We start from the raw sequence: 14,765 nt of genomic DNA, 5'->3' as shown, positions 1-14,765 counted from the left end.
CCCAGCTGGGACTCGAACTAGCGGCCGAAAAAAAATATGTGAGGAATTTGTTCACAACTATATATTGTATCATTTCAGAGAAATAGAGTAATTGTAAATATATGCTTTTGTTATTCAGATATTTTGAATATTAACTTTAAATATTAATTTTTCAACTAAAGAAGGTTTTATTTGTCCAACAACTGAACATGCTTAGAAAACAAGAAAAATGTAAAGTTATGTCACAATATGATATGTAGGAAATATGATGCCATTACTTTAGATGTTTGTGTTTTGATACATATATTGTTCATATTTCAATTGTTCATTTTTAAAAACAAAAATTAAAAAGCCTTGTTTGGCTCAAATGTGAAGAATTAAGTGTTAAGTTTATATTGTTTATAAATTGATATTTATGTGGATTAGTGTTTAGAAGCAATTCAATTACTTAATGAGTAAATAAGATACTTTTCAGACAAAATAGTTGAAAAAGTAATGGGAATACAATTGTAATGATGTAATTAGTTATTAATTAATATTTTGAATTAACTTGAGGAGGAGCGCTATCCTGCTGAGGAATTTGCCCTCTCCTGTGATTTGTAATGTATTGGGCAGCACAAATGTCTTGATACCTCAGGCTGCTGATGTTGCCATCCACTCTGCAGATCTCTCGCATGCCCCTATGCTGAATGTAACCCCAAACCATGATTTTTCCTTCACCAAACTTGACTGATTTCTCTGAGAATCTTGATTCCATGCAGCTTCGGCAGCATTTGTGATGATTGGGACGCAGTTCAACAGATAATTCATCCGAAAAAAATTCCTTCTGCCACTTTTCCAAATGTTGAACTAGAAGTCAAGTTTTTATTTGTTGCTCTTACAAATGGGATCAACGACTTTTGTCAGATAGTGTACATATCGATAAACACAGCACAAGTTAACATAGTGGGAAATAAGCACTGCCACTGAGGGCGATCTACTATGACCAGACACGGCACATTTTTTTTTTTCTGTACTGCATGTATGAATGGGTGCTAGATAAATATGTGGGGGTGCAAAGAAAATAATTAATATCCATTATTCATGATGTGAAAGCTAGCCTACCTCATCAAAAATATTATTTAGCACACATATTGTTTTATTTAGGCCTATTTATTGAATTATTGTCCAAAGAATTGGCATATCCACAAAACAGACAAGCTTATAATAAGTGACCACAAAACAACAAAAACCTTTTTGATACAAAGGTGAAAGACTACTGAAATGTACAGCATATGCAGTCAGTTTGCATGCCTTTTTATGTTCACTTTCAGCACAGATGTCAAACTCAGTTCCTGGAGTGCCGCAGCTCTGCACAGTTTAGTTTTAACCCTACTTAAACACACCTGATCAAACAAATTGAGTCCTTCAGTTTTGTTTAAAACCTACAGGTAAGTCTGTTGAAGCAGGGTTGGTGGTAAACTGTGCAGAGCTGAGGCCCTCCAGGAGCTGTGTTTGACACCCCTGACTTAACAGCTAGCCATATCTGACTATTTATGTGAGATAGAACACAGGATGTACAATTTGATAACTGATCTATGTTTTTGTCAGTTCAAGTGCAAAAAGAACTGATCGCACGCTGTCTGAGGAAACTAAGATCATGCTGGTATTACGTGACTCACCTTAGTTGTTAACATATTTAGCAAACAATTGGTGTCAGCATCAACAGCCTAGTGGTTATATGCTAGTTTGATTCCCTACTTGTGGTCTTTTGCTGATTCTTCCCACCTCTTTCTGCTACCCATGCTTTCCTGTCTTCACTAGATGGTCTTATAAAATAAAAGGTTAAAAACCCTTAAAAATAAATATATATATATATATATATATATATATATATATATATATATATATATATATATATATATATATATATATGTATATGTATATAGATAGTGGTATTAGGTATAGAATGTTAGGTTAGAATGTTTTCCACACAAATGTATATATATATATATATATATATATACATACATTTGTGTGGAAAACATTCTAACCTAACATTCTATACCTAATACCACACACTCTCTAAAGTGTCACCTCCTGGCAACAACAACTGCAGCCATTTCCAGTGCTACATTTAAGACATGTTGCATTTTTTAATGCCTAAAAAGGCAAATACCTGTAATTTGAGATGTGCTATCACATTTCATTATTCATTTAAATACTTTCCTTCCATTAGATTTTCAGAATACCTGCTGTATTGTTTTAATGCCAAAAAGCTGCCATAGTCTTTTCTGTACTATTCTGATATTTATCCGAGGACAAAAATTTAGTTTTTTTGAATGAATGAATGAATGAATGAATAAATGAATGCATTTGCATATACTTAAGAACAGTTGAAAATGTTGCTATTAATTTGTTTTGTGGTAACATTTAGAATTATGAAGCCTGTAAAATAAAAAAGGGCAAATGGCTTCATCTAATGATTGAATTACTCTGTGTCACATAAAGACACAAATTTGTATAGTGACATGTTTATGACATGGGTATAACAAGAAGAAGGTGACTTATGGGGACATCACCCCATGTTCCCATTTTTCAATTAGATAATATACAGCATTAGGCAAAGTGGAAGGGTTAGGTGTAGGACTGGTGCAGAGCTGATGAAAATATATTTTACAACTCATCAAGTCCATGGAATATCCCCACAATTTACAAAAACAATAGTGTGTGTGTGTTTGTAATCAGGAAAACTTGTATTTGACATATTCGGTAAGTTAAATGCATTAGTGGAAAACTGCAATTAAAGATTATTAGATCGATATTTTAGATATTTTGTGTATTTCAGGGTTTCCATACAGCATTTTTATGTAATATACTAAAAAAAAAACTGCAGTTTTTAATCACTTTTTAAACATAAAACTAAGTTTACAGTTACTTTCATCACTGATTGTGCACTGTTGGATAATAATTGTTAGCGATTGGCGGATATCATGTAGTAACAAACTGTCCTCACCATCAGTAAATACAGTGCTCAGCATATATGTTCACCACTCCAAATTTCTTTTTTAAATTCACATTTTCAAAAGGAAGCTATACAATATTATACTTGATCATTTAGATTAGATTAATCAGCCAAATCTGGAGCTTATCTAACAAAATAACTCACAATAACGTGCAAAAACTAGTACACTCAAATTTATATGTTAGAGAAAAATATTAAATCCAAATTTAAAAAATAGAGGAAAAATCAACAGAAGCAAAAAATTGAAAAAGTAGGTGAAATTTTGTAGGTTGTAATTTATTTGTGCAATATTTTGCTTGAATTTAATTGTATATTCTTCCAATTTCTAAATATATTTGTTGACTAAAATATTATTTGAACAAATATTTCTGTTTAATAAATCTGTTTTGTTTAAATGCACCAAAATACATTGCCTATATTCACAAAATTCAGTATGCTGAGCACTCTACATCAAAATGAAAATATGATTTAAAATGAATGACTTAAAAATGTGTAAGTATACATCTACAATATACACTTCAATATTTAATTTAGATTTTATCGACTCACCTCCACCTTTAAAGATGTAGCTACGCCTGCCCTTTAGCCAAGTCATGTGCTCAAAGCCCAGTAAAGTGGTGTCGACCCTCAAACATGAACCACTTTTCCAGACACGGTAAACATCGCTTGGACAAACTTTCGACACTAGAGGAACTGAGCAATCAGACAGAACAACGACTGACTGTCAGGAGGAATCAACCACAGGAGCTGTCCACGTCGGTGGTGCTGAAATGGTCAAACCTGCAATCCATAAGTCTTTCTTAACAGTTCTTAATAGCTCTTGAACTTACCCCAGCTAGTGAATTCCCATTTCATCTCCACATAGAAGTCACGTGCCTGCAAAAAAAGACAACGCTTTTGAAATGCTTTCTTGAAGAGGATGGCCATTTGAACCAAAACTGTCCCTGATTTTTTGACCAAAACAAATCGGTTTCAAAATGCTTTCAAGCAGGTTGATGAAAAACTATGAAGATGAAGCTTTTTGCATCATTTATGCATTATTATAGTCCCATTTAGAAAATCAGTTGGGTCAGGGATGGTGTAGCGAACTAAAGTGAAGAGGCGGTTGTTGGGATAATAGTAACTCTGGGGGCCCCAAAACGGCATGGGCCAATAGAATTGTCCTAACTTTCCACCCCTAGCTCCGTCCCTGGGTGATAGCCATTATATGCCCTCGTTTTAATCATAAATATGCAGATCAAACTGAATACAATCTTACATCAACAACACATGGCAAACAACACGTTGATAATAACAAATAACCATATTAGATTACAATTAACTCAAAGTGTTGCTTACCAAGTCTGCATCTCTGCTATTGTTTACACATGTAATATTTTTCCTGAGGCGATTTAAACCAAAATACACAATGACACTCTATCAAACATATCTACAATGATAAGGAATAAGGTTACTTATTGACTTAAAAACACACCAATACCACATGAAGAAAGGACGGACTTTGAAGGAATAAACAATGTGAGAAAAGCTCTTTAATAGTGCACCGCACAAGTCTGAACATGTTCAATCCAAACATGCGCGAGGCTGATATTTCTGTACAATTACACAATCTATCAGCTTAAAGATATTGGCCTAATTTTGACATAGGATTGATAACGATAACATTAAAAATAACATTTATCAGCCGATAACGAAAATCTATCATGCATCCCTCTGTATAGCATATGTGGGTCAAAGATGAATAGGAGTTTTCAAAGTTCAAAACATATTCAGTAAAGTATGAATAATTAGATATCAAGATTTTCATACATTTTGAACCCTGATGTACAGAAAAAACAACAGAGTAACAACAGTTTATATTCCAAAGATCTTGTCAAGGCATATTCAAAACAAAACCTTTGATGATGTTTTAAAATTCACCGGCAAAATAGCATTTTTTGTTAAGCGAAATTTTAAAGCTATCCTTTTATCGACTGGGTTTTACCCGTTTTTCACCATAATAATTTTAATCAGTTTAAATGTAATAAAAATGCAGATGATCACTATAAATCATTCTTGCTGCCTTAAATTTTCAAATCAAACTGACTAAAACTATTAAGATAAAGTGTGTTTACCTTCAGAAAAGTTGCTTAAACCTGACAAAATTCATTAAAATAAGTTAAAATAATAATGCTGTCGCCTCACAGCAAGAAGGTCGCTGTGACGCAGGTTCGAGCCTCTGCTGGGTCAGTTGGCATTTCTGTGCGAGTTTGCATGTTCTCCCTGCGTTTGCGTGGGTTTCCTCCGGGTGCTCCGGTTTTCCCCACAGTCCAAAGACATGCGGTACAGGTGAATTTGGAAAGCTAAATTGTCCGTAGTGTACGAGTGTGTGTGTGTGAATGTTTCCCAGAGATAGGTTAATCCTGGAAGGGCATCCGCTGTGTGAAACGTGCTCGATAAATTGGCGGTTCATTACGCTGTGGCAACCCTGGATTAATAAAGGGACTAAGCTGACAAGAAAATTAATGAATGAAGGTAAAATAACAAAACGTGTCAGCATTTTTATACGTAATATAACAATTTATATATAATGTGTAAATATAGCAATAAGTATAGTTTAGAATTAGCATTATGTTTTATTTTTAAAGAAACATATCGTATTCTGAAAGACAATAGAACATTCTTTCACCCATATTTTAAAATATTCCTTTTACAAATGCTGATTAAAGTATTAGAAACTTTAGTTGAATTTAATACATTCTTACTTACATAAAATCACTCAAAATCAATCATCCCATCTTCGCATACAAGATTTACTGTGTAGTATATATTATAAACTGTAAATATGATGGTCAAATAGGATGTACAATAAATCCAACTATTAATTAATATACTGTATCACTGGAGGATTATATTGTTTACATTTTGGATGCTATAATATTCACGCATTCGGGTCTTGCAATATACTTCACTGCTTAGCATATGCAAGTAAGGATACGTATACTTAAGGGCAGCTGAAAATGTTGTTGTTATTGATTTGTTTTGTGGTAACAATAAAGCCTGTAAGGTTATAAAAGGGCTAATGGCTTCAACTAATTATTGAGTTTGTGTGTGTGAGTGTTTGTGCGAGGGTCACCTGTCTCAGTTTGCTCAGTAGCTCAGGAATACCAGCCAGTCTCTCTGTGGCTCTTCTGAAGTCTCTGTACTGAAGGACCAGCTGCACCAGTTCAGGGTCTCCAGTGCTCACGGCCTCCTGCAAAACTATGCACATAATACTTTTCACAGTTTATATAAAGCAGAAGCTGACAAAACAGAAAATGCTTTGGTGACCATATTATGCTATTTTAAAAGGTTATTTTTGTACTAGAGGTCTCCCACATTACATATATACATCAAGGTCAAAATACACTGACGTGATTGCTCTACACCAGTGTTTCCCAACCCTGTTCCTGAAGGCACACCAACAGTACACATTATCAACCTCTCCCAAATCCAACACACCTGAATCAATTCATCAGAACATGAGACTCAAAAAACCTGAAATGAATGGGTTAGATAAGAGGGACATCCAAAAAATGTACTGTTGGTGTGCCTCCAGGAGCAGGGTTGGGGAAACACAGGTCTACACTGTAAAACAATGTTGGGTTCCACACAATTCATTTGTGTTGGGACAACATAAAGAAATTAAGTTAGCTCATTTTTACAAATTTAAGTGGATTGAACATAAAACAACTAAAGAAGAACTGTGTTGTTTCAGCTCATAATAAATAAGTAATTTGAACAAATAGCAAACAATTTTTTAGTGTACTGCGTACATTGTGTGCCAAAAAATTAAATACACCAATTATGAAATCTACATTTCAGCTCAAGAGGTTTTCATTGAATAACTTGATTCATAAATTGAATATAAATAATAAAAGTGTTATCTGTTTGACTGTGTCAAGTCATGCACTGATTGCATGCAAAGTGGATTCTGCTCCCACAGCACAGAAAACTCACAAACCAGGTGCAACCGATGAAGACCCCAGACATATTATGCAAATATTGTCCAATTGTTTGCTGGTTTACACAGAAAATAAGACAGAAATTTCTAGAAATAATTATTTGCTTCTTTCTTTTGGAAAATAAAGGGCTCTATTTTGACAATCCATGCACAAAGTCCAAAGCGCAGGGCGCAAAAGCATTAAGGGTGTGTCCGAATCCACTTTTGCTATTTTAGGGACAAAAAAATCAGCTTTCCGTGGCGCATGGTCTAACAGGGTTGAGGGTTATTCCCTTAATGAGTTATAGGTGTTTTTTGAGAATAAACCAATCAAAGTCTCATCTCACATTCCCTTTAACAGTGAGTTGCGTCACGCCATAGCGCATTTTCTATTTACATGACGGACTTTGTAAGTGGAAAAACTGAACGCTTTACTAGTAAGAGAACAGTTAAACAGGGCATCTGCAGTGCGAGAATGAGAGATGAGCCTCCTCATTCTTTAATTTCACTCTAGTGGATAGAGAAACGTGTTGTACTCACAGACATCCATTAGCCTATAAATAATTAATTTTGTTTGTTAAGCGCAAAGATTTGTTTCAAAACTATTTCTATATTCAGTTCTAATTTCCAGCAAACGAATAAATGAACAATAATAACGAAATGTGTTCAAAACACTGAGTTATATCCAAATACACATGCTGCACCCCATATAGTCTAAAACCTGACAGGTGGCAAATCTAAGCTTGTTTTTAATAAAACAAATAGAAATAAGCATATAATAAATAACCCTACTAATAATATTATTATACAAAAAGCAAATTGTTATGAATGAAATGAAAAAGCCCCCCGAGATGAAGAAGGCATAAAAGTATGTTTTTTTTTATATTTATGTAGGCTAGAAAATAATATGTTTTGTAAAATTTTAATCCTTTTTTTTATTTGTAAAGATATTTGTGTATTGCTGTACATCCTGTGTGTATTAATCAATGTGTAAGCAAGGCGCACAAATAACGCGTTCTGCACTGGACTTTAGACCTCCTCTCAGCTGGTCTTTTGAACAGTTTATTTTAGTTCCACAAAATAGAACCGCACCAGCAATGCACCATAACACACCTCCTTTTTTAGATCAGAATGCCTATGGGCGCATTTGCTATTTAAACAGTGTGGTGCAAAATCTCAAAACGACTCTTGCACCAAGCTGAAACTAGCAAACAACCATTACGTCGCGCCTTGCGCCGCATTGCGCCAGGTGTATGATAGGGCCCAAAATGTTTTTTTTTTAATTTATTTATTCTGCATTTTGACGTATGAATCTTTGCAGACTTTTTACATTCACCACACAACACAACAGTTATATAGCAGACCATATACAGCAGGAGTGTTCAACCCTGTTCCTGGAGATCTACCTTCCTGCAGATTTCAGTTACAACCCATGTCAAACACACCTGCCTGCAATTATCAAGTGCTGTTCAGGTCCTAATTAATTGGTTCAGGTGTGTTTGCTCAGAGTTGGAGCTAAACTTTGCAGGAAGGTAGATCTCCAGGATCAAGGTTGAGCACCCCTGATTTACAGCATATGAAGAGATGGGAAGTTTTTGGTATTTTAATTAAGTGTATTTAAAATACATATTTTATATTTATATTTCAACTGTTTTTTATCTTCCTGGACCAAAAAAAAAAAGTCATTTTAATGAAATGCTGCATTTTGTATTTAGAATACATAATCAAACATGACATTTTATTCTCAAACGTAATACAAGAACCTTGTTCACTAAGCTTAAAAGGACTACAAAACAGTTTTTGGCTAATAACTCATGTGACGCATCCCATTGGATTCAGTGCACTTTTTGCAAACTGGATAAAAGCAGGCGAAACAGCACTTTAGTGCTCAGTGCACCTCAGGGGCAAACTTAGATTGAAGAATGTACTAAAATAAATTATATATACACTCAAAAAAAAGAATTTTTGTTGCTTGTTCAAACTACTTATTTAAAATAAGTTGAATCAACACAATTCTTCAGGTTTTTTAGGGGGGTAAATTTAATAGTTTCATGTTTAATCAATTTGTAAAGACAATTAAGTTTGTTTTTTATAGTTTGAGGCTTACTCAATTTGTGTAGTGATAACATGTAGCAATTGTATGGAGCCCAGCATTTATTTTACACTGTATGTCATTTAAGCCCATATTTCTTCTTGAAATTAGCACTGAAAAGAACTGACTAAGCTACCAATAACAACCAAATGCACAACTGCGAGCCACACATTACATTGCAGCAGTTACAGAACAGCAATGCCAGACCAGAAGTTATATGATATAGATTATATCACTATACATCGTAATAACATGAACTCTTCAGTAAAGCTGAAGGGATCCAAAAAGGTTAATCTAAAAATGATCATTCTGTCATCATTTAGTCATCCTCCATTTTCCAGTTTCACAAAGACAAATCCTTCAGTAATTTCAAAAAGAAATTACTGAAGGATGTTGGGAAAAAAAGGCATTTACTTATATTGCTCATTTGTTCCTAATATAGATGTCAATGGCTGTTTTTTTTTCCAGAGCTGCTGCCCTGAAACTGCTGTATAACGTATGACACTGCTGTTCTGTGTTTGAGCAATCTGGCACACACCCAAAACCGCCTCACTCAGCATGCACTTCTTTATTCAGTTCACTTCAGCTGTACTGCACTTTAAATTTCAAACACACACAGAATGATGTCAAAATGCCAGTCATGGCAAATATTCACATAAACGCAGTCAATTATGTCTCAAGTGAACATAAGCATCTGGGTGAAGAATCAAATAATAGACTGAACAAATGTATCTACTGCTATCATCTTTGTATTTTACTTCAATACATTAGATAAGCAAGCATTTCTTATTTGTAATAAAAATGCTTGAAGTAAATTGAAAACGTGATGTAACATCTCATTATTATTGTTGATTTTTGTGATTTTGTTGATCATTTCTGTCATTTTTTTCCGAAGACATTCATCATAAAAACAACAGCTTCAGTATCACACTTCTAAGTATAATTATTCCAAATATATATTAATAATATATTCCAGGCCAACCACAGTAGCAATGTTTACATGCACCCAAATTAGGTGGTGTGTGTCAGAGCCCTTCCTTGTCTGTCGTTTCTGTGTTGTCTATGTTCCATGTATCTATGTTTACGTTGTGTCTGAGCACATGGCTCAACCTGTGTTTGTGTTCACCATGTGCTCCTCTGTTCCTCCCTCCTTGTTTCCAGATACCACTCCCCCTTGTTTAGCCCTCATCTAGTTCTCATTAGTCTCAGTGTCTACACCTGGTCCTCATGTTCTTTCCTCCCTTTATAATGTGCTCTCTTTCCTCATGTCTTTGTCTGTTCATTGTTGTATAACATGCTACTTGACCGCGCTTTGGCTAATGTTTGTTTGTGGTTTTCAGTAGGCCTTCAATATCATCCCTGTTTGGTTTAGCCTTTTCAAGTTTGTTGTTGAAGATATTTATCTTTGTTTTATTAGTAGCTATAAGTGTTTATATCCTTTTTATTGGATTTGTTTCAGTAAGTTAAATCCAATTTCCTTTCTCTTTGCTTTTTTTTTTTTTTTTTAAACAGCTTTAGTTTTCTTTGTTTTTAGATTATTTAATTTTTTTCTTAGTTTAGTTTCCCTGTGTTCAAGTCATCTTTTCTCCTGCCCACTGTGAATCCCTGGCTGCTGGTGTTCTCTGTATGGTTACTATTGGTAATACCACATCTCTCCAGGGTTGTTTGTCTGTCTGCTTCATTCAGGACTCGCCAACACTACCCTGTCCATCACAACACTGAACTGTGCTACACTTAACTCATTCATATATTATTGTCATTAAACACCCCTTGCATTCATTCTGCATTTGGGGTCCTATTTCCTCTAATTGTGACAGATTGTTAATACGTCCCAGAAAAAGTACAGTTCACTTAGTCTAATTCAGAAAATTGACATGCTCCAGCTCTCAATCCATTAGACATAATGCCGCCTTCTTGAGCAACAGTAAATTGTTTTGTTTTTTGTTTTTAGACGGTTTATCCCTTCAAGGAACACTGGGGGAAAACTAATGTTAAAAAATATGCAGAGGAAACAAAGACTTGTGTTTGATTTATGTAATTTTCTAGATAACCCTTTGTGTCATGCACCTTAGTATTTCCCAAAATAATTAGAATTTTTTTTTAAGTTAAATATTATAATAAAAGTATATTCTATAAAATTAATTACATGTAAAAGTGTGTCTATTATAATTTAAAGTCACCTTTCCAACACTTAACATTTAATTTGTGTTCCACATAGAATAGTTATATGGATCCTTAAGAACACACACATATCTAAGAGATATGGCTGAACAATATTGGAGAAATCTAGCATTGCAATATTTTTTTATTTTACTCTATATATACACACATATATATATATATATATATATATATATATATATATATATATATATATATATATATATATATATATATATATATTGCGATGTCAATACAATTTCTCCAGACAACAAAATATCTCTGTATGAAAAGAATTTATAATGTTATACTGACTGGGATGATTCTGCAGTGGGAGTGCATCACCATAAAATCCGATAAAACAATCTATAAACTTTTTGGGGTCCCCTGAGCCGTTTTCGTTGTGGTCTGTGCTGTTTGCAGTGCATTTCTGTATTTGCATGTGTTGAGAGGATTTTCATGCATAACAATCTATAAATACAATCAAGAAAAAGATGCGAATGAAAAAGTGTTTAAACGTTTTCCGAATCTAACAGTTTTCAAGTAAAACTGAATGATAAAAATAATTCAATACAATTACTCGTTGTTAAAGTCACAAACGGTACAATTTCTTATGCATGAATGCTTTTAAGATCATTATACCATCACAGACATTAACAATACATGTAAATGATGAATTATAATACAAACTGAACAGTGCATATCCTGTGATGTGACTATTGCGAATGATTACATTGCCATATTGATACTAAAACAATATATTGTGCAGCCCTAGTAAGAGGTAATTAATGAATTGGATCTGATAAAGGATTTTAAATGCACTATGTGGAGGCAAAGAAGTCATCTGTGGTCATTTGCCAAGTTATAGACAAGTTAAAAGTACTTTTGCTCTTTGCAGCACAATATTTAACTGAGTTTTTGACTTATGACATGATAGATCTCCTACCTAGACCCGGCTTTGAATCGGTTACAGGCAGACAGCGAGGGAGTGCACAGGAGAGATCGATCACATATGTGAAAGAGTCAGGCATATCAAATAGCTCATAGTAACATGTAGGGCTGCACAATATATTGTTTCAATATCGATATCATAATGTGATCATTCGCAATATTACCATAACAAGTATACGCAATGTTGAGTCTGGATATTAACTGATCATTTTGCAAGTGTTTTTTGAGGCCTGTGACTGTGTAAGGGTTTTAAAAGCACTTAGGCTTAAAAAAATACCATTTGTAACTTAAAAATGAGACAAATTTAATTAAAATAATCAATTTTATTTAATTGTTTTGTAAAATGAAGACTGCAGTATTATTTTACATTTAATAATTCAAATCCTTTACATCTAAATACAGTTCAACTCCTCAGAAAACAATAAAACACTAATTAATTTCTATCTTTTTCTTTATTGATTTTTACCTATGCTTATAGATTGTTTTTAATATTTTATGCAGATGCACTCCCCTACAGAATATTCATAATACATTTTTGCAAATAGTTATGCAACTAATCAAGTGAAATTGTATTAATATTGCAATATATACCGCAGAATAAAAAATATCACAATGTTTGATTTTTATAATATCGTGTACCCATAGTAACATATGTTAGCTACCTTTTCACAAATATTTTTGAGCATATTTGCGAGTTAGTTTACAACATCCCTGATGACTGGTTTCCTAGAGTTTACACTGATTAATAAAGGCTTCGGCACACACAGTTTATACACAAAAGTTATACTACATACACACTCTGGCTTTAAATTCATTTGTGCTGCCTTCTAGAGAGGAAACCAATTCCTAAGAAGCTATTTGTGTAAGTTAAGGGAAAGGTTTGCCATAAGAAAATAAATAAATTAAAAAATTTAAAATAAATGATTTAATAATGAAGAAAATAAGAAAAAAATACACATAAGGAAAATTTTACTTTTGAGTTCAGCAGAAAAAAATAGGGGGGCAGAGGGTGAGCAAATGATTTTCAAAGCATGTAACTAAAGTAATCTACCGAATTACGTTACACGTTACTTTTCAAAGCATGTAACGTTTGCTATCTATAGAGATCACATTTCAAAACATTCCCACCTGATTACATGTCCAAAGTTTGTTTGTCGTCCACAGGGTAAAGCCATATGCTTTTGTAAATGCACGTGTGAAGAGCTGGTGGGTGTGTGTGAGAGATGTTGGTGTACCTGTCCAGCCCTGTGTGTTGTTGTGTGTGGGATCTGCGTTGTGTCTGAGCAGGACGCGCGTGGACTCCAGGTGCCCGAGACACACTGACAGCTCGAGCGCCGAGCGGCCGCGCGGATCCAGCCGCTCCAGGTCATGCTGGAACACATGCACACACACATAACTGCTTAATACAGATAAAAGTCAAGGATTTAACACAACAAACAGCTAAAATTATACACACCACACCTTCTTTTTCTGAAGCTCTCGGTCCAGTTCCAGATATTGATTGTTCCAGACCAGATAATGTAAAGGAAACGCCTCTTCAGCCATTTCAGCTATTCTGGATAAAAGCCGTTTGGATTGTATGTCAAGTGATGAAGTTTAAAATTTAGGTCGGTTTGTATGAAATGTTTGTTTGGGCAGCGGCCACATTTGCATCTACACAAACAAATCCACGAGCGTTTATTTATGGACCGTTCATTTCATTTGACAAGACGTGTCGTTTAATCTGCTCAGCGAATTCATTCCCCCAGGACTCCAGATGTCTCGTTTACACTCTTTACCGGCCTGATCTGTGTGGTGTTTGGCTGTAAATCCCTCCGTTTGCTGAAAATATCCACTGACAGTCAAACCAACAGCTGCTTAGCTAGCGAAGCTAAGTCCAAAATAACTGCAAGTCTTTATAAAAAAAATCCCTCCTTCAACACTAAAACGATTGCAAATGTATCGGTAAAACTGAGAACCGTTCAGTTAAATGAGGTAAAACCGAGAGCACAGATGACATGGAGGTTTATTTGCAGTACAGCATCCTTGAGTTAGCAGATAGCTTCCCATCATCATCCTCCTCCTCATCTCAGGCTAGTGCTGCTGGAGTCCGCTGACACATGATGTTCTCACTGTAGTCTGATGGAGGAAAGCGCTTCCCATTGTATTCCGACAGGGCTGTGTTGATCTAGTGGGGAAATGCAGATGTAACCCCAGCGCAGAAAGCAGGCCTAATTTCCATCCATGTCCATGTGAAAAGCGCATCGGATGCAGGCTTGGCTGTGCGGATTCCCCCCTCGCGCACTCAGTATGGAGGCTCTCAGTTAACTCTGAAATCAGACAGTCAGCAGCATGAACTGAATTGATAAACTCACCTGTGGGCGGATGGAGTCATGTATGGAATGTATAAACTCAACTGACAAAACTTAAATAGAGAAATAAATTTCTTTAACATATTATTTACCCCCAAATTAAAGTGTACTCAATATTTACTTAACCTTAAGTGGCTCCAAATCTTTTTGAGTTTTTATTTATATTTTGATGAACACTAAAGATGTTGTTTTGAAGAATGTTGGAAACCTTTAACCGTTTAGTTATTTGTTTTTTCTTTTTTATGGAAGCGATATCTTTTGTGTTCA

General features: G+C 34.6%; 1 protein-coding gene across 2 annotated transcripts in view; it reads right to left on the bottom strand.

The window, feature by feature from the left end:
- Window positions 1-14,458, bottom strand: part of ankrd13d (ankyrin repeat domain 13D) — a 34,144-nt gene extending 19,686 nt beyond the window's left edge. For both annotated transcript variants that reach the window (XM_087281448.1, XM_087281449.1), the window contains exons 1-5: window positions 13,609-14,458; window positions 13,383-13,518; window positions 6,099-6,223; window positions 3,814-3,859; window positions 3,533-3,676 (exon numbers count right to left, since the gene is read on the bottom strand). In XM_087281448.1, the coding sequence (XP_087137574.1) occupies window positions 3,533-3,676; window positions 3,814-3,859; window positions 6,099-6,223; window positions 13,383-13,518; window positions 13,609-13,692 (535 nt within the window). In that variant the 5' untranslated portion in view covers window positions 13,693-14,458. The remainder of the gene's footprint in view (window positions 1-3,532; window positions 3,677-3,813; window positions 3,860-6,098; window positions 6,224-13,382; window positions 13,519-13,608) is intronic.
- Window positions 14,459-14,765: the final 307 nt, after the last annotated feature.

This window comes from Danio rerio, chromosome 14 (genome assembly GCF_052040795.2).
Source record: "Danio rerio strain M-AB ecotype USA chromosome 14, GRCz13ab, whole genome shotgun sequence".
NCBI classification, from domain to species: Eukaryota; Metazoa; Chordata; class Actinopteri; order Cypriniformes; family Danionidae; genus Danio; species Danio rerio.
The sequence above is the reverse complement of the archived record's forward strand: the minus strand, read 5'-3'. Positions and strand labels throughout refer to the sequence as shown.